The 20,953-nt window shown below is 41.4% G+C and overlaps 2 protein-coding genes across 3 annotated transcripts in view; one reads left to right on the top strand and one right to left on the bottom strand.

Annotated features, from left to right (window-relative positions):
* Positions 1-20,953, top strand: part of TMC1 (transmembrane channel like 1) — a 319,210-nt gene that overhangs the window by 41,954 nt on the left and 256,303 nt on the right. For both annotated transcript variants that reach the window (XM_055091901.2, XM_055091900.2), the window contains exon 2: positions 15,734-15,855. The gene's annotated coding sequence lies outside the window, so the exon portion shown is untranslated. The remainder of the gene's footprint in view (positions 1-15,733; positions 15,856-20,953) is intronic.
* On the bottom strand, positions 2,662-3,189 carry LOC130540491 (large ribosomal subunit protein eL21-like). The gene has a single exon (XM_057298701.2). It carries the CDS (start codon positions 3,178-3,180, stop codon positions 2,698-2,700), a length of 483 nt encoding a protein of 160 aa, XP_057154684.1. The 5' UTR covers positions 3,181-3,189; the 3' UTR covers positions 2,662-2,697.

Raw genomic sequence — 20,953 nt, forward strand, 5'->3', positions numbered from 1 at the left:
AATAACAGTTAATTAGCTATAGTATGAAAATACAGAGGAAGATCTAACTAAGTTGGGGATTATTAAAGAAAATTTAAATTAGCTGGGTGTGGCGGCAGACGCCTGTAACCCCAGCTACTTGGGAGGCTGAGGCAGGAGAATTGCTTGAACTCAGGTGGTGGAGGTTGCAGTGAGATGAGATCACTGGGTAACAGAACAAGACTCCATCTCAAATAAAATAAAATAAAATAAAAAATAAAGAAAATTGGACAGAGATGTGGCATTTGAACTGTCTTTCAGATTAGGAAGAAAGTTACTAGTTAGCCAATTCAAATATAAGATTTACAAACATAGAGTACAGCATGAGCAAAGGTGTGGAGGTACAAAAAGAATAATGTTTTTGAGGGGAGAATAGCAAGTACTCTGGGGATGGCCAAAGTTTGAGTTGTGTGGTTTTGGTGGTGGATGGAGATGCAGGAAGATTAGGAAGTAGATTGAGATCAGATTGAGAAAGGTCTTCCAGACCAGATGAAAAATTTTGCCATATTTAGGCAATAGGGAGCCCCAGAAATTGTTCAACCATCATCAGCTTTACATTTCACTATGGTAATTTGGCTTCATAAGAAGCATGGGTTGGAGGTTGATAAGAGCAGACTCCAAGGGGTCAATTCATTAAACTCAACTGCCAATAATGCAAGAGACAATGAAAGCCAGAAAGAACACAGTGACCATGGATGCCAGAGGCATTTCTAGGATTTTTGTAGAGGACTTAAGAGACCATTTGGGAGGGGAGGAAGGCAGAAGATAAGGGGAAAGAAGGAGTTGATGTCTTTGATGACTGATGGCACTTTTGCTAAGATGAAGAATAAATGGTAGCAAGAATAAATTGACTGGGCGCAGTGGCTCATGCCTGTAATCCAACCATTTTGGGAGGCTGAGATGGGTGGATCACCTGAGGCCAGGAGCTCGAGACCAGCCTGGCCAACATGGTGAAACCCCATCTCTACTAAAAATAACAAAAATTAGCTGGGCATGGTGGCGGGTGCCTGTAATCCCAGCTATTCGGGAGGCTGAGGCAGGAGAATCACTTGAACCTCGAAGGTGGAGGCTGCAGTGAATGAGATCAAGTTATTGCATTCCAGCCTGGACAACAGGAGCAAAACTCTGGCTCAAAAAAAAAAAAAAAAAGAAAAGAAAAGTATAAATTGGGGGAGGGGAGGAGATATAGGATTCCTATTGGAATGTATTGAGTTTGAGATTCCAGCCTGGACATATGGCACTCTTGAGTTGTTTCCTAGGCGATCATATCACTGTCTTGATGATATCTTTAATCACACATATCACTTGTGGGGAAAGAAGAAACTTCAAGAGTTTTACACACCAATCCTTTACTTTGCCATCTAGACAAATTATATTTTTACCAATGCCATTTTTTGTTGTTATTTTGTGGGTTCTGCTTAAAACTTCCCCTATATTTTTCTAATTATGGTAACCTAGGGAAAACATCAAATTATGTTGATAAAACTGGCTACAATCTGGCTCTAATGATAATAGCTTAGAATCATGAAGCAGCAATATTTTATCCTGAGAGCAAACAAACTTTATCCTGAACACATGTGTTCTTTTGCCTTATTCATCTAATGTTACTTGAAACTTTTATTTTTCCACTTTGAATAGTAGATTCTGCCAACTGTTTTAAAAGCTTTTCTCTTTTTAGGGGAGGAGGGGAACAGCTTTTCTCCCTTTTGTCTGATAACTGAGGAGTGAAGATTTAATTGGTGAGAAAAATATACACACTATAAACCTCAGAATGTTCCCACTGCTTTTAATGTTTGATGTGCCTGACAGATTACCCTTTCAAAACAGATAATAGGATAGGTGGTGCTGGAAAAAAACTTTTCCATCCAAGACAAAACCATGTGGACATTGAAAAGAACTGGCATTTGCCTAGACATTTAGTGGGGGACATGTCCTTAGGGCACAGATTCCATAGTGAAAGGCTCTTCTCCCCCTTCCACACACTCTAGCTCTCTCTAGAAGGTATAATGGAAAGAACTCTGAACAAGAATCAGGAAATTGGCCTTTGTTCCTGACTGTGCCACTTTGTGGAACTGGGCAGATCTTACCTCATTCTGTGCTTTAGCAGCTTCATTTGCAAAAATTAATGATTACCTCAAATGATTTCTGATTTTAGCCAAAATTAAATACAGTAGTTTTAAAACAACTGCTACATATTAACTACTTACGTATGTAATTTTGCACTCAATATAAATTATATTATGGAAAAGAAACTCAACCTATGTTAACCATCCCTGTACTGATGAGGAAACTAAGACTTAGGAAAAAGAAGTGATTTACTCAGTATTGGGCAGTTAGTGAGCATTTTTGAGCCAAGGTCTTACTTTAACCAGAGACCTTTGCATAATATTGTACTGTTACTAAACACTTTCTATTATTTGACTAGAGGAACACAACATATTGATGCATTTGAAACAATAAAATAATTATTTTTCCTTACCCTCGGCAGAAACAGGATGATGAGAAACATTGACTAAAAATTTAATCAAGCCTTAAGGACAAATAATATCACAGTTTTGAATAGGAGATTGGGTACCTTGGAAGTAATTATGAAGAGGTGTTTTAACTCAGCAATAGGCTCTTTCTTTTTTTTTTTTTTTTGTAGCCCAGAGGTCCTTTATTTTTTTTTTTTAACACCTATTATGCCATGAATTCATAGGGAATAGGTTCCAGCAGCTCAGGCTCCTTCCCATTGGTTCTCACAAAGTGTGCTTCTCTGGGTGGAGCAGGCTGGCGCTTTAGTTGAACCCAGGTACCTTTCTCTTTGGCTTCTTTCTTTTTCTGATCATTTTCCTTCACACGTTTCAGGAAGCTATCTCGGCTCTTAGAGTGCTTAATGTGCTCAATACGCACATTAATTCTCTTGGCAAGACTCTTGCCCTTAACTTGTTTGTTTACAACAATGCCAACAGCATGCTGGGTAACATTGTAGACTCTTCCAGTTTTGCCATGGTAACACTTGTGGGGCATTCCTTTTTGAACAGTACCCATTCCCTTGATGTCTACAATATCACCTTTCTTATAGATTCGCATATATGTGGCCAAAGGAACAACTCCATGTTTTCTAAAAGGCCTAGAGAACATATATCGGGTGCCTCTCCTCTTTCCCTTTGTGTTCGTCATTTTGGCGAATTACTGGAAGATGGCGGTTCCGGCCGAAAGGACAATAGGCTCTTTCTTATTCCTGCTAGGAATGAAGAAGCACAAATTGAAAGTAAAGAAGGAGGAAATAAAACACTGACTCTATGTGTAAGAAAGGTGACTTGCAAATTATGAGGCAGTTAGGAAAATGTTTATTTTTTCTTATCATTTTATAGGCTGTATATATTTGAGAATTAATATTTGTCCTTTGGAGGGTGTGTGTGTATGTGTATGTTGGAGCTTTGTGTGTGTTTTAGTCCATTTTCCTACTGCTATGAAGAAATGCCCGAGACGGTAATTTATAAAGAAAAAGAGGTTTAATGGACTCACCGTTCCACATGGCTGTGGAGGCCTCACAATCATGGTGGAAGGTGAAGGAGGAGCAAAGGCACATCTTGCATGGTGGCAGGCAAGAGCGTGTGTGCAGGGGAATTGCCCTTTATAAAACCATCGGATCTCACGAGACTTATTCACTATCACAAGGACAGCATGGGAAAAACTTATTCCCATGATTCAATTACCTCCCACCAGCTCCCCCCAAGACACATGGGGATTATGGGAGCTACAATTCAAGATGAGATTTGGGTGGGGACACAGCCAAACCATATCAGTGTGCCTGTGTGTATGCATGTGCACGTATATAAATTTTTTCACTAGTGACTGATGGACCATCTATAAAATAAACAAAAGAGAAGAGACAGGGTCTCACTTTGCCTCCTAGGCTGGAATATAATGGCATGACCATAGCTCATTGCAGCCTCTAATTCCTGGGCTCAAGTGATCCTCCCTTCTGAGTAGCTGGGATTACAGGCACGTGCCATTATGCCCAACTAATGTTTTGTTTGTTTGTTGTGGAGATGGGAGATGGGAGTACTGCTATGTTACTCAGGCTGGTCTTGAACTCACTCCTGGCCTTAAGTGATCCTCTGGCTTTAGCATCCTAAACCACTACAATCTTAAAAAGGACCAGTTTCCTGGATTACCTCTCTCCCTCCATCATCCACCATCTGCCATCAACTCTATAGAGTCAAGGGCTATCCCTGCCTTTTCAATAGAAGCCCTCAAGAAGTCACTCCATAGGGACTATCTTGGGCTTTGGGAAGTGTACAGGGTTGGGGTGGGTGGGAAGGTGAGGAGGAAAGGCCACTGTTTCAGGTGGGGTTGGAGGGAGATGGAAAATGGACCACAGAGGTTCAGAGAACAGGCCCTTTGTGGAAAGGGGGAGACCAAATAATGCTGCGTTGTGAAAGGTGAAACAGGCTGCAAACAGAAGGAGCCCGCAGGAAGCCCTGCTCTGAGCAGCTGAACATTCTGGGGTCCTCAGACTCCGATAAAAAAGCACATTTAGCCTACAGCTTTAGGCCCTTCCTCCTACCCTTGTGGACTCTGCCACAGACATGCCCTCCAAATTGATTCTATCCACTTGTCTCTAGTCTACTGCTACTATTTTAGTCTAAGGCCTTCTCCCCGCTTTCCTGGGTTATGGTCACAGACTCCTATCTGAGTTCCCAGCACCAGGTGCCCAGTTGTTTTCATCTCTTAACACATTCCACATATTATAGCAAGAGAGATCTTTCTCAAATGCAAATCAGACCTTGTTGCATCCCAATCTCAACCCCTTTAGTTGCTCTTCTCTTTGCCCTCATGGTCAAGTTCAAGCTCTCTAGTGTGGGGGCAGATGTTCCTTTATAATTTTTCTGCTTATGTCTCCTGCCTCAGGCCTCACAATTCTCCACCTCACAGATGATGTCTCAGCCATGATGAGTTCCTCTCAAATCCTTTAGGTTTCAGAGATGTCATTTCCCCTGGGAACATTTTCCTGACTCCTCGTTCCAAGCATATGTCTGTCTTTATGTTCCCATAGCACCTGATCATTGGATCATGGTAGGGTTTATCACGGTCTCATATTTGTCTGCTTACTTGTCTGTATTCTTCACTTCTCAAATATGTCTTCTTTGTTCATCATTGTAACTCCTTTCCCCAGAATGTTCTCAGATATTTACACCCATCTTCCCCCTCTGTGAAGGGAATAAATGGATATATAACACTGTATTAGTCCATTCTCATGCCACTATGAAGAAATATCCAAGACTGGGTAATTTATAAAGAAAAGAGGTTTAAATGATTACAGTTCTGCATGGTTGGGGAGAACTCAGGAAACTTACAATTATGGCAGAGGCACCTCTTCACGGGGCAGCGGGGGAGAGAATAAGTGCAAGTAGGAGAAATGCCAGATGCTTCTAAAACTATCAGATCTCATGAGACTCACTCACTATCACAAGAACAGCATGGGGGAAACCGCCCCCCATGATCCGATTGCCTCTACCTGGTTCCACCCTAGACATGGTGATTATGGGAATTAAAATCCAAGGTGAAATTTTGGTGGGGATACAGAGCCAAACCATATTAAGCACCATCCTCAAAATAGCCTTCCAGCTGAAGACAGCTAAGGCACTCATGTAGTCTTATTTTGTCTCAGACAAATAATTTTACCTTTGAATCATTGTTCATTAATCTAGATTTTATCCTGAGGCCCTAAAAATTGTTTATCATCTTCTGGGAGATCTTAGTCCTAGATGGTGTTTTATTCCACAGGTTAAATTTAAACTTGGGCCAAATCTCCATCCTTGTGGCCTGTGAGTACTGAATTTGGGACTGAAAGCCTGGGACTAACTGGAAGTGTGGAAAAGGAGGAGGGTGTGGCGCTGCCCTTAATGATTTTTTTTTTTTTTTTTAGGATTTCTGGTGGAAAAGGAGAGACACTCAGGAATCCCCAGATAAACATGGTTTAGCTTTTGTAGTCAGATCCTTTCCCCAAATTTACTGCTTCTTTCTCCACCACTTCTCAACCCCCCAAACTGAACTTGCCTCTTCAACACACTCCCTTGTGCCCTATAGACAGTCACAAGCTTGACCTATAGAGAGCGTGTATTTCTTGAGGCAACGAAGGTAGGAAACCCTATTCTAAAATGTTTCTTACACTTTTGGCTCTGTCTAAATTCTCCATTTTTCAATTAAAATGGAAACGAGATTAGAATTCTATTCTAGTTATGGATATAATCAGAACACAATAAAGCAGAAAGATTGCTTCAGGCTCTTCTGTTAATGTTACATTTATTCAACAACTCTTTATGGGGACTTGCTATGAGTGAGGCACCAGGCTAGGCACTGTAGCTACAAAGGTGAAGAGAACATAGGCTCTTCTTCAAAGAAACTTACACTGTCAGCTTTATAGTTATGAAATCATGATTGCTTACCTTAAATGTTCTTGACCTACATTCTTAGATATTTTGAGTCTTGAGAAATTTGTTTGTTTATTTTTTTCATTATTATACAATGTCAATTAGCTCAGTGGAATCCAAGATGTTCGGCTAGCCTTCTGATCCAAGATAGTGGACCAAACATTTGTATTTACTCATTGTGCCCCTCCATACTTCTCTGAAATAAAAGTGTAGATCTTCAAAATTAAACATATCTATAAAGCAAAGGGAACAGAAGGGGACATTATCAGCAGATTAGACATTCCAAAAATTTTTTAGAAAATAAAAGGTAAATTGAATAGTAAGACACGGAATTATTAGATGTGTTTGGAAAACCAACAGCATGAACAAGATAATCCAAGAAAAACAAGTTGTCCCTTGGTGAAAATGGAAGGAATTTGAGAAATATAGAAGTGAACTAAACAATAAATACAGTCATCCCTTGGTATCTGTTGGGGACTGATTCCAGGACCTCCCTCAGATACCAAAATTTGGATGCCCAAGTCTCTGATATAAAATGGTACAGTATTTGCATACAGCCTATGCACATCCTACTGTATACTTTAAATCATCTTTAGATTACTTATAATACCTAATACAATGTAAATGCTTTGTAAATACTTGTTATATTGTATTGTTTAGGGAATAATGAGAGGAAAAAAAGTCTGTTCATGTTCAGTACAGATGCAACTTTTTTTTTTTCCAGAATATTTTTAACCTATGGTTGGTTGGAATCCACAAATGTAGAACCCGGCTACAGAGAGCTGACTGTAATTAAAACCAACAGCTTCTATTTGGTATACTGAAAGAGAATTGGGAAATCATTAAATCCATAAAATAAGAACAGGATGGAGTGAAAAAAGCTGGACTCTGTGACGAAATGGACATATATATGGATAAGAATCAGGAAAGTTTTCATAAAGGAAGTGCCAAACTGAGCTAGTTGGTCAAATGAACTATTCTCCAGGTGGATGGGGCAGGGCATTTAGGCAGAGGAAGCAACAAAGCACAGAGTGAAGCCCAGGAAACTACAGGTAGCTGCAGGGAGATGACGGGGCTACAGTGTGCATGGAGAGAGGCCAACATGGTGAGGTAGGCAGGAGGAGCTCCTGAAGGGCTCCAGCCTGGGAAGCCAGGCTAAAGAGATGGCATTCTATCTTGTCAGTAATAAGAAGCATTGACATTTTGTAGAGATGATGAATTGAGGAAGGGATTTATGTGGTCATTTGTGGTTCTGGCTGATCCCCCTGAGTGCTGTCTGCTAGAAGGATTCCAAGGGTTAAGTCCTGAGGCGTGAAGAAGAACCGATCTGTAAGATAGCTTAACTAAGGTGGTAGCATTGGGATAAGGGTGTGGGGTGTGTGTGTGAGGGGGATACGAAGTTATTAAGGTGGTAGAATTGATGGCAACATTCATCTTGACAGAGAATACAGGATGAGGAGCAGATTTCAGAGGAATATAATGAGCCCTTTTTTAGATCTTTGTGAATGTTCAGAAATGGCAGCTGGTGTTGCATAATTGCAAAATTGGGGCTTAGTTAGTTATTGGCTTCTGAGAACGTAACTGCAGTTTTTTTCTTTCCCTCTGCCCCACTCTTTGAAAGGGGGTGGGGCTCAAAGAGTAGTGTGTGTGTGTGTGTGTGTGTGTGTGTGTGGTAAATACTTATATACAAATTTCTTTAGATTTTTCTTTATCTCCTTCACTCCTTTTCAACATTTTGGCTGGTTGTTCTGATATTACCAAGGTAATCCACAATTATGGCAAATATTCAAACAAAACAAATTATAGAAAGTCCAGAAAAAAAACCTCTGAAATACCTTTTCCAGAGACCACCGTCATGAACAGTTTGGTCTACAGAATTACAAATCTTTTGAAGTATATAGTATATTCTTTTATGTGGCCACTCATTATATTTTATGGGATCTTAGTATTATTGCTTTTAAATTCATTTCTTATATTTTAAATTTGAAATACTTCAAAATATGCAGAAAAGTAGAGAAAATAACATTAACACCATATACTTACCATGTAGATTTAAGAGAAATCTACACTTTGCCAAATTTCCTTTTTTTTTTTTTTTTTTTTTTGAGACAGAGTCTTGCTCTGTCACCCAGGCTGGAGTGCAGTGGTGCGATCTCGGCTTACTGCAACCTCTGCCTCTTGGGTTCAAGCAATTCTCCTGCCTCAGCCTCCTGAGTAGCTGGGATTACAGGTACTCACCACCATGCTTGGCTAATTTTTGTATTTTTAGTAGAGATGGGGTTTTGCCATGTTGGCCAGGCTGGTCTCGAACTCCTGACCTCAAATGATCCACCTGCCTCGGCCTCCCAAAGTGCTGGGATTACAGGCATGAGCCACCGCACCCGACCAAATCTCCATTTTTGTAAATAATTTTTCAGATATAGAAAACTACCCAATTATGGCTGGGCATGGTGGCTCATGGCTATAATCCCAGCACATTGGGAGGCCAAGGCAGGCGGATCATTTGAGGTCAGGAGTTCGAGACCAGCCTGGCCAACATGGTGAAATCCCGCCTCTACAAAAAATATAAAAATTAGCCGGGCATGGTGGCAGGTGCCTGTAGTCCCAGCTACTTGGGAGGCTGAGGGAGGAAAATCACTTGAACCTGGGAGGCGGAGGTTGCAGTGAGCTGAGATAGCACCATTGCACTCCAGACTGGGTGACAGAACAAGACTCTGTCTCAAAAAAAAGAAAAGAAAAGTAAGAAAACTACCTGATTACTATTACTTCTCTCTCTCTTTCTCTCTCTCTCTCTGTGTTCTAGAGGTTTGCAGTATCCTGAAGCTGGTGTGAATCAACCTCACGCTTTTTTTTTTTTTTTTTTTTGAGGTGGAGTCTCGCTCTGTCGCCCAGGCTGGAGTGCAATGGTGCAATCTTGGCTCACTGCACCTCCACCTCCTGGGTTCAAGTGATTCTCCTGCCTCAGCCTCCCGAGTAGCTGTGATTACAGGCATACACCGCCATGCCCAGCTAATTTTTTGTATTTTTAGTAAAGATGGGGTTTCACCATGTTGGCCAGGCTGGTCTACAAATGTATCTATCCATAAGCAATACAGTATATAGTAATATTTTTATTATTCTATTATTTCTATTGAATGTTTATATTCATAGTATCACACTGTACACATCCTTTTGCAATTTGCTTTCTTTAGAAGCAACAATATATTTTTGAGGTTTATCATGTTGCTTTGTGTAGATTGCTTACTTTTTTTTTTGATGGAGTTTCCCTCTTGTTGCTTAGGCTGGAGTGCAATGGCGTAATCTCGGCTCACCACAACCTCTGCCTCCTGGATTCAAGAGATCCTCCTGCCTCAGCCTCTTGAGTAGCTGGGATTACAGGCATGCACTACCACACTCGGCTAATTTTGTATTTTTAGTAGAGATGGGCTTTCTCCATGTTGGTCAAGCTGGTCTCGAACTCCCAACCTCAGGTGATCTGCCCGCCTGGGCCTCCCAAAGTGCTGGGATTACAGGTGTGAGCCACTGTGCCCAGCCAATTATTTACTTTTTAATTTATTTTATGATACACAATTTGTCTCTTTATCTCACTTTATTTTTTGATTTTTTTTTTTTAAACCAGGATCTCACTCGGTCACCCAGGCTGGAGTGCAGTGGCATGATCTCGGCTCACTGCATCCCCTGCCTCCCAGGTGCAAGCAATTCTCCTGCCTTGGCCTCCTGAGTAGCTAGGACTATAGGGTGTACCACCACATCTGGTTAATTTTTGTATTTTAGTAGAGACGGTATTTTGTCATATTGGCCAGGCTGGTCTTGAACTGCTGGCTTCGAGCAATTTGCCCGCCTCGGCCTCCAAACTCACTTTATTTTTTAGATATTGTTAACGGTACTATGGGCAGTATCCTTGAACATCTCTCTTTGTGTAAATGTGAAAGACATTCATAGACATGGGACTAAAGGAGGTGCCCATAGTCAACCATGCTAGGCATTGACAAATGGCTTCCTTAAAGGGGTAATACCTGTGTACATTGCCACTAGCAATTTGTACACTTTCTTGATTCGTTTCACTCTTGTCAAAACTTACTCTTTTTTAAATTTAAAATTATTGGCCAGGCATGGTGGTTCATGACTGTAATCTATCTCCCAGCACTTTGGGAGGCTGAGGCAGGTGGATCACCTGAAATCAGGAGTTTGAGACCAGCCTGGCCAAACATGGTGAAACCCTGTCTCTACTAAAAGTAGAAAAATTAGCTGGGCATGGTGGTGGGTGCTTGTAATACCAGATACTCGGGAGGCTGAGGCAGGAGAATCGTTTGAACCTGGGAGGTGGAGGCTGCGGTGAGCCAAGATCACACCATTGCACTCCAACACAGGGGACAGAGTGAGACTCTGTCTCAAAAATAAAATAAAATAAAATAATTGTCAATATTGTTGGTTATGAAATGCTATCTCATTATTGTTTAAAGAGGCATTTCCCTTGATAACTAGTGAGATTGAATTTTGTTTTCCAGATGTGCATGAGCCATTGGTTTTTTTCTGTTATGCATTTTCTATTCATATACTTTGACCACATGATATGTGCCTGGTCATAACCCATCAAACTCTTCTTTCTCTCAGATACTTCACTTTATGGAAATCTTTTTCACGTTTATCCCTCAAACCCAGAATTTTGAGTGTCATACCTGTTCTAACATAAATTTGAGGAAAATGAAGGCTAATTCAGAATAAAGAACTATATAAGCAGATGGACAGTGTGTTCTCCTCTAAATAGGGGTGCTAGGATAAGAGGCGGTAGGATGAATGCACAGCCTCAAAATCCACCACCCACTAAAGACCTCACAGTACATGATGACATTAGCATGCTGTGCCAGCATTTCTACCTACCACGATGACCTGGAATGAAGGACAAAAGGTGCAATTGTTAAGTCCTGTGCGTAAACTTTGGAAGAGAACATACCTTGCTTTAAACCATTAAGGAGGCAGGCAATAGATTCCTGTACAGGGTGGCTTAGCCAAAAGTGGCTGGTCTTGTTCTCATTTATATGGTTTATAATGATTCTAAATCATTCTCGGAGAAAAACAGACTCATTTCATCTCCCTTTAATTAGGATTTCTGTTACTGCAATATTTTAGTGGCATTTATGTCAAATGTTTTCTTTTGAGAACTTCTCCCTTTTACTGTCTTTTTTCTTTTTTTTTTAACTTTTATTTTAGGTTCGGGGGTACATGTGAAAATTGGTTACATAGGTAAACTCATGTCAAGAGGGTTTGTTGTACGGATGATTCATCACCCAGGGATTAAGCTCAGTACTCAATAGTTATCTTTTCTGCTCCTCTCCCTCCTCCTACTTTCCACCCTCAAGTAGACCCCAGAGTCTGTTGTTTTCTTCTTTGTGTTCATAAGTTCTCATAATTTAGCTCCCACTTATATGTGAGAACACGCAGTATTTGATTTTCTGTTCCTGCGTTAGTTTGCTGATGATAATAGCCTCCAGCTCCATCCATGTTCCTGCAAATCCATGATCTTGTTTCTTTTAATTTACTTTTTGCTATTCTGATTAGAGAGTGGCCATGCTCCATGCTCCATATGGATATTCTTTGGAAACAAAGCATTTTTGAAATGGTAGGATTGGGGCTAGTAAAAGAGAACAGAAAGAATTGTGAACAGGGTCTCCTCCAGTACAGATGGTTAAAGAACACAAATAGGGAAGTGTGATGAGTGACCTCCATTTAATTGGGCGCCCAAGCTCTTGGCTGCTCCAGCATGGGTTGCCATCCTGACTGATCCCTTGGCTCAGAAACAGATATGGTGCTATCAGGAACGCAAGGCCAATATCTGAATATTGCAGCAGAGACTGCTCCCATTTCAGAAAGCAACCCAGATTAAAGTTGATGATTCAGTTTCAATAAATGCTTCCTTTTTTATAAAAGGCATTTAACATCACTCTTTCCCCTGGTAATATGGAATTAGCTTTTGGGATCAACTGGAAAATGTCAGAGGGCAATTGTAAAAGGCCACCTGCTAACCACAGGAAGCTGCGCTGATACAGAATGCCAGGTTAACTTAAGGTCGATAATGGTTACTTCCTTGTCACTTTTTACATGCATCCTTGCTCTGCAGTGGGGGTCATAAGAAGTTAAGATGCATGCAAGGTGAATTTCTAGAAGTCAGCTTCTCTGAGAAGTATTCTCTGACCACACATTCCTACTAGTCCCCACATACGCTGCTGATCTCCCCATCTTCACCCCCATTGTTGAAATTGCTCCCTCATTGTAACTGTTCACTCATCTGTCTCCACCATAAAGCTTAGGCTCCTAGAAAGTCAGGACCAGAGCTAGTACAGTGCCCCATGTTCTTATGGAATGATTTTAGTGCCTTGAGTTTGGTGTGGTGACCAGAGCTGGTGGCCAACTGTCGTGAGGCCCCAGTCCTTCTTTTTGTCATGCTTTCCCTCCCAGCCCCTCCTTGACCACTCTTTCACCTCCATCTTTCTACTTATATAGAGACAAATAATAAGATGCTTGTACAAAGGGTGTACTTGTATTATCCCATTTGTATTGATATTCCACAACAGCAAATTAGGTTTTTTTGTTTGTTTGTTTTTTGATGGAGTCTTGCTCTGTTGCCCAGGCTGGAGTGCAATGCATGATCTCGGCTCACTGCAACCTCTGCCTCCCGGGTTCAAGCGATTCTCCTGCCTCAGCCTCCCGAGTAGCTAGGACTACAGGCACCCACCACCAAGCCTGGCTAATTTTTGTATTTTTAGTACTGACGGGGTTTCACCATATTGGCCAGGCTGGTCTTGAACTCCTGACCTCAGGTGATCTGCCCGCCTCGGCCTCCCAAAGTGCTGGGATTACAGGTGTGAGCCACTGTGCCTGGCCTGATAAGGTTTAAATATTAAATACTATGTCGTTAAATTTGCAAATCTCTCGAACAGGAAAATCAGGAACAATGACAACATTCGGAGCTTCCCAGAAGGTAACAACTATGGGGAGTTTTGTGGTCATCTGAGAGAAGCACACACACAGATGGTTTACCTTTCATTGGTCCATTCTTGCCCAGAAGGCGACACTAACTGAAACAAAGAAGCCTCATATGAGAAGGACATGGGGTCACAGCAGCTTTTGGGGTGGCCCTGGGTCCTTGATCTGGTCTTTCTCTGGCTCATTTTGTATTGCTCACTTTGTTACTTCACAATCCAGGGCTTGTGACATTTTTCTTCTCTGGAGTGGAAATGACAGAGCTGCAGAACACGAGTTTCTGATTGGTCCCTATGAGTCAGGAAAGAGGGCCAGTTGAAACTGGGCTCACACACACACACACAAAAACTAGGCTCACATGTGTTTTCCCATCAGCTAAACAAGTTTTCAGAAGTACAGAAATAACTCGTTGGGGAAGGGGACCCAGGACAATGACAATGTTTTTGATGGTAATGTCTGCAGAAGTAAGGCAGGTTTCCTCTGTGCCTGAAAAGATGGCACCATTTGAGGAGATGGCATACTCGTGGTGGAATCTTCATTAAGATGTCAAACTAAGCTGTAGGAAATCAACTCTAGAAAACAGCTCTAATGTGAGAAAACATATATCCAGTTTTATAGAGCAAGAGCTGTGATCATGGTGACATTTAACAACTGTATTAGTTGGCCAAGAGGGTAAAAATATACTTGACCTCTTAGAGCACCATAAATAGCTTGGATACTCTCAGCTTGTGGGCCAACTGTGTCATGGTCTTTTTTCTAGCCCCTCCTCTTTCTCCCTTCCTTCTTGTCTCTCTCCTCCTCTCTCTTCCCTCCCCTTTCTCCTTTCTGACCCTCTTTTCTCTTCTCTATCTTCTCGAACCTTCCCTTCCTCCTCTCCTTTAGGTGCTCAGCACCTCTTTGATTCATTAAACATTTACGGAGCTCCTTCTTGTGCCAACGACTGTACACAGAGCTGGGATGTCAAGATGAATCAGTTATATTTCCTGCCCAATGCCAAGGGATGGCTTGATGGGTTTTGACCAGCCCCTCCCTGGACTCCCAATTTCTTTTTTTTTTTTAGACGGAGTCTTGCTCTGTTGCCAGGCTGGAGTGCAGTGGCACGATCTCGGCTCACTGCAGTCTCTGTCTGCCTCCCAACTTCAAGCGATTCTCCTGCTCAGCCTCTCGAGTATCTGGGATTGCAGGCGTGCGCCACCACACCCTAATTTTTTTGTATTTTTAGTAGAGACAGGGTTTCACCATGTTGGCCAGGGTGGTCTGGATCTCCTGACCTCGTGATCCACCCGCCTTGGCTTCCCAAAGTGCTGGGAATACAGTCGTGAGCCACCGCGCCCGGCGCCCTGGACTCCCAATTTCTACCTCCTGGAACGTGCTTTACTCACCAGCCTTGGTGTTATTCTGCAATATGGCCAACTGGGATTTTTTTCAATCTTACAGAAATTATTCTCGGAAATGTTTGCTATTTTTTTTTTTAATGAAGCTACAGCATACAATTTAAGGATAAATAATGTACTTACTCTGCAGCTATTGTTTCAAGTCAAATCCCCTGATTACTCCTCCAAAATTCTTTTCTTAATAAAATCTCTGACCCTTTCCTCTTCCTGTTAGAACTTCTGGAGCTACCATTGTTCCTCCTCTTGGGCTGCTCATAACCTAGGGGAGTCACAGTGAGATTACTTGCTTTAAAATTCTTTAATCACTCTGAGAGTTGTTAGGAAAAGCTGACACATCTGATTTGGAAACTCCCACTCCAGTGGACTGTTGTGCCTCAGCACACAGGGACGGGTGGAGCAAAGGAACAAGAAGCCAAAAATTCTCAGGGCACTTACTATGATTGTGTAAAAGAGAGACTCATCAATTAACACAGGTACTGGCAAGTGCACTTCATAATGCCTCCATTTCTAGACAGATCAAAAACAGTGTGCCCTGTCAATAAATACTGAGTTTCTGTAGCAGCCTGATTGAGATCAGCTAACCTTTAGGCCAAAAGCGGGATTCTTCCTTGCTGAAGCTTTTGGCAAAGCATATTGAGCTTCATGCCAGGGATTAGATTAACTCTTGCAAAACTGGTTCACCAGGAACAATGACTCAGTGTTTTTTTTTAGTATCCGGCATATTGTGTGGAGCAGCTATAAATATATTTACAAGCTGGAGTTTCAAGGGAGGGGAGTAATAGCTTGCTGAAAAACATGCCAACTGAGTTATGGGTCTTCACGCAGCCAGCATACTGTGTTTTGGGCTCTGCCTGTTGTAATTTTTAGAAATTAATTAGTTTATCCTTTATTTATATTTATTTATTTATTTATTTTCAGATGGGATCTTACTCTGTTGCCCAGGCTGGTGTGCAGTGGTGCGATCTCGGCTCTCTGCAACCTCCGCCTCCCAGGTTCAAGTGATTCTCCTGCCTCAGCCTCCTGAGTAGCTGGGATTTCAGGTATGCCTCACCATGCCTGGCTGATTTTTGTATTTTTAGTAGAGACAGGGTTTCACCATGTTGGTCAGGCTGGACTTGAACTCCTGACCTCAAGTGATCCACCTAAGGGTACTGGGATTACAGGCATGAGCCACTGCACCCGGCCTGTTGGTTGTAATTTTATTTTCCTCCTCAAGGACTTTGAGCACATTATCTTCTCTTTAATAACTTGTTTCCACCCTCCTTTGTGCACGCGCACACGCGCGTGTGTGTGTGTGTGTATTTTCTGATCTCCCTACGGGGGCAGAGAGTCTCAAGCAGGTATGTCCATGTTATTAACATACTGTCTGCTTATTAACTAACTGCACCAATGATGAAAGCCAACTGACAAACAAGTGATGCTCTTATCCCTCCTTTGCAAGCAATGAATCTGAAAGCCAAGAGAAGTTTTCCTTTCAACAGGAAGTGTTTTGGAGTCCGAACAACTCTGCATTTAGACAGTGCAGCTTTTAGTTCCAGATCTTGGCAATGGGGCAGGCAGAGGGAGCGGCAACTACAGACTTTGCCGTAGGACTGTGTTTTCTATGGAGTGTGTGTGCTCTGACGAGCTAGTGACAGGAGGGAGGTTACAAAAGCATTTACTGAAACAAGGATTTCTAATAGAGGAGCTTTTTAAAAGTATTAAATATGCCAATGTGCCTAGGGCATAGTCAACAAAGAGTTATAATACATGTCATTTTTCATATTTATCAAGGAAACCATGTCACCCGCAGCCTTTCTCTATGTCTGGCATTCTGAGAAACACACTGTAGTGGTGCCTGAGGGTCTGGGGAAAGAAGAATAGAATGAATGGGGCATCTCAGAATTGTAAACTCCCCCAGTTGTAGTTCCTTTCGATGTTGGTCGATGGATGAATTTCCAGTTTCTACTATTGTGGTTGGATTGGGGAGAGTAGCTCAAATTGGGAATTGCTTTTTGAGGATCTAGGGCTTCTGGAATTCTCCCAGTTTCTTTTTACTTCTTTATGCTATCTTGTCTACTTTGAAAAATCAGTAGCATCCATTTGATTGCAGAGCTGAATCTTCCTATACAGTGAGGAGTTGTAATCACATTACTTATAACCTGCTCATTTAACTTTTTAAAGGTGCAAGTCATTGTAACCTAAGTATTTACTCACACTGATCCTTAATACACTCCCCTTTCTTATCTGCAAGCTTCTTTCTCTGGTTTCTCCTAACTCTGTTACTGCTCATGAGTTTAAAACTTTGTCTTCTCAGTTCCTGGCTTCACCTGTTTGGTCTCTGCTCTCCAGGACTCTGCCTTGGAAATCTGACTCACACTTCTATATGTCCCTGGGGCTCAACTTTGGGCCTGGCGCCAGAATCACCCAGGCTCCAAGCAAGCCTTGTAGGCTCCACTCAGTCCTTTGACTCAAGGAAATCTCCACTTCTAAATGGCTCTCCGGTTGATTCTGATGCCAGTCCAGGGTTGAGAACCACCGCTTTAGCTTCTAGACACACAGCCCCCTCTCCTTTTTCCTGGAGCCCCTCCTGGGTCATGATTCTATTTTCCCTATTTCTGTACTCAGAAGGGATAAAAATGGAAGTGTATGTGAAGTTGCTACTATGTCCCAGGTGCTTTAAATATGTTATTTTATTCAATCCTCACAACAGTCTTATGCAGTCTCTATTTTTATTTTAAGAATGAGGAAAACAATAGCTGGGCGCAGTGGCTCATGTTTGTAATCCCAGCACTTTGGGAGGCCAAGGTGGGTAGATCACTTGAGCCCAGGAGTTCAAGACCAGCCTGGGCAACATGGCATAACCCTGTCTCTACCAACAATACAAAAATTAGCCAGTCTCATAACCCAGTCTATAAATAAATAGATAAAAATTAAAAAATAAAATAATTTAAAAAGAAAAGAATGAGGAAAACAAGATTCAGAGAGCCTTGGTCATCTTCCCAAAGGTGCACAATTAAGAAATGGCTGAGCAGGGGTTCTGACTCAGATCTGTCAGCATCTACAGCTTTGCTACTTAAAAGAGTGTGGTCCGTGGACTAGCAGAATTAGTGTCACTTGGGATATTGGTAGAAACACAAATACTTGAGTGCCATCTCAGACCTACTGAATCAGTTTCTTCGGGGGTAGGGTCCAGGAATATGCCTTTTATCAAGGCCTCTAAATGTTTCTCAAAGTTTAAGAAGCATGGGGAACTGTATCTTTTCCTACTATATAGTCTTATCTCTTTCCTTGTTTCTTTACTCCAAAGTATTGCCTTATTTCTTTCCCAGAAACCTCACTATCAGCTCACTGTTCAGCCTTACTCATATCTTCCTCAACCAGCAGTTTTATTACACACACCCTTCTCATTTCCTCACATTGCTCATGATATCTGACTGAGTACAGGGATCCAACCTGGCTTTGGGTTTTGCACTGTCTTGCCTCAGTCTCTTAATTTCTTCCTATGCACATTTCAAGATATTGAAGACACTGACTTCCAAACCTCTTCTCTAAATCTGACAGTGAAGCAGTGTGTGTGTGTGTGTGTGTGCGTGCCAGTGCACACACCACACATACAAGCACATACACAGAGTTAAGTTTGGTCACATTTACTTCATTAATTGATATATACCACAACTGAGAAAAACTTACTGGCATTCTACTCCAAGCTTGAATTCCCAGACGAAAAACAAACAAGCAAACAAACAACTCCTCCTTACACAAAAATATCTAGTGGCCTTGGAAAATTCCTTTTAACATTAAATTGTGTCTCTTCAAAGTGAAGCAGGGTGGGCAGATTTTTGAACATGAATCTACTGATAACACAACACCTCTTCAAAACTAGAATCTCATTCAGGGTTAAATGATGTCCAAGTCAAACCTGAGATGCTAGCATGATGCCCCATCCTCAGTCAGAGGTTTCAGGGTGGCAAACAACTTTTGCTCACTCTCCTCTGCCTCTCTCTATATTTGCAGAAAGTCCAGCTTTCACTGCAGAAGTTTGATAACTCTGTAAAACAGTTTGATCCTAACTTCAAAAGAATTTTTATGCTATTTGGAATACATAAAAAATGAATTTATTCCAATACTTTAGCCCCATAAATAATGCATAATGATTGGTGAAAGATTAGCATTTTGGAGTTCAAGTACTTAAAGCTTTCTTGGATGGATAATGCATCACCCTTAACTAGCATAAGGGGAAATAGAAGGTTGACAAGGAAAACTTAATTTAGGGTTCTTTATTTATTTTTCTCTAGTTATGTTTACCTTCCCAGGTTGTTTTATTGATGCCACTTTTCACAAGGATATTTCATGAATAAATATCAGGTTGTATCTCTGGCCATCTGTGATGATCACGTTTTTATTTTTAGTGAGTTGCTCATGGGATTATATCCTAACTGGAATTGCAGTTAGTATATTGAGATGTATTGACTCCATTTCTGTCTTTCATTCTTCTTTCTCAATGTATTCTCACTGGATTAGCACTCCTAGCCCTGAGGACTCTTGGGCCAGTTTTATTACTAAAAGAAGAATTACAGTTTCGCTACACAGTGACCTTGCAAGAAGTATCAGCACAGTTCAATTTCAAATTCTCCTCAAATATCAAATATGTTCTTGGTATATTTTGCTTAGCAGTTTATTGCCTTCTCATCTCCACTGTTTTTCCTGAGTAACAGCTCAGAAATCTATAAATAAAACTTAATAATGGGGAGTGACTCAAAAGTCTGGTTATTTTTATTAGTAAACTATTTTAGGGGTGAACACTTCACATTTTACATTCTCATGCTCAACAGTGCTGAAAATAGTCTGAATTTTTTTTGTGTGTTAGGTTGATGAGAATATTTTTGAGATGACTAGCAGAAAACAGAATCAGTAAAACAGTGCTATCAGTTTTCATGTTGAATAACTTTACAGGAAATGATAGCATCTTTTTTTCTTTTTTTGAGATGGAGTTTCGCTCTTGTTGCTCAGGATGGAGTGCAATGGCGCGATCTCGGCTCACCGCAACCTCTGCCTCCTGGGTTCAAGCGATTCTTCTGCTTCAGCCTCCCGAGTAGCTGGGATTACAGGCATGCGCCACCATGCCTGGCTAATTTTGTATTTTTAGTGGAGACGGGTTTTCTCCATGTTGGTCAGGCTAGTCTCTAATTCCCGACCTCAGGTGATCCACCCGCCTCGGTCTCCCAAAGTGCTGGGATTACAGGCGTGAGCCATTGTGCTCAGCCAATAGCATCTTAACAATAAACATGCAAAGATTTGTAAATGTTGGCAAACAGCAAGAAAAACATATTTAGAAAATTGTGCTATGCTTTAACGTCCTGTCTGTACGATAATTTACTTAGCTCCTCACCTTCCCCCCAGCCCACCAGAATGTTTAAACTGAAATTTAAAGCACAGTTGATCTTGGCTTGGATAGGCAGCCTGCATATTAACTGAGGATTTAGTTAGTATCCAGGGGCAGATCTACTTCTCAAAGTGAGATTCACATAGCCCCCTTGGAAGCTTTCAAATAGATTGACTAGCCTTTTAAAATTCCTCTTCTCCCCCTTCTTATTGCCCCCGCCTTCTCTAGCTGTATGCTAACTTGCTGCATAGAATCCTGAATTTCTGGATTTCTACATTTCTAGCTCAATGAATGGGGTAAATCAAAACTTAATAACACCCTTGATTTTGAAAAGCTTCAGTGCTTCATGTAAGACTTTTTGAGAAAAGATCATTTTCATTTATTTCTGTTTTATTTCTAGCTTAATGATTAAATGTAAGCTGTTCAATACCTTTTTCAATATCCCACTTGTTAAACCCACACTAAACCTCAGAAATATTGAGTCAATGATCTAAATTTCCATTCAAAATTTCCACAAAGCAGAAGCATAAATGTTTTCATTGTCATTACAAATAAACAGACAGGGCTGGGCGCAGTGGTTCATGCCTGTAATCCCAGCAGTTTGGGAAGCTGAGGTAGGCGGATCACTTGAGGTCAGGAGTTTGAGACCAGCCTGGCCAACATGGTGAAACACTGTCTCTACTAAAGATACAAAAAAATTAGCTGGATTGGTGGTGTGTGCCTGTGATACCAGCTACTCAGGAGGCTGAGGTAGGAGAATCACTTGAACCTGG

Source organism: Pan paniscus, chromosome 11 (assembly GCF_029289425.2).
Source record: "Pan paniscus chromosome 11, NHGRI_mPanPan1-v2.0_pri, whole genome shotgun sequence".
Lineage (NCBI taxonomy): Eukaryota > Metazoa > Chordata > Mammalia > Primates > Hominidae > Pan > Pan paniscus.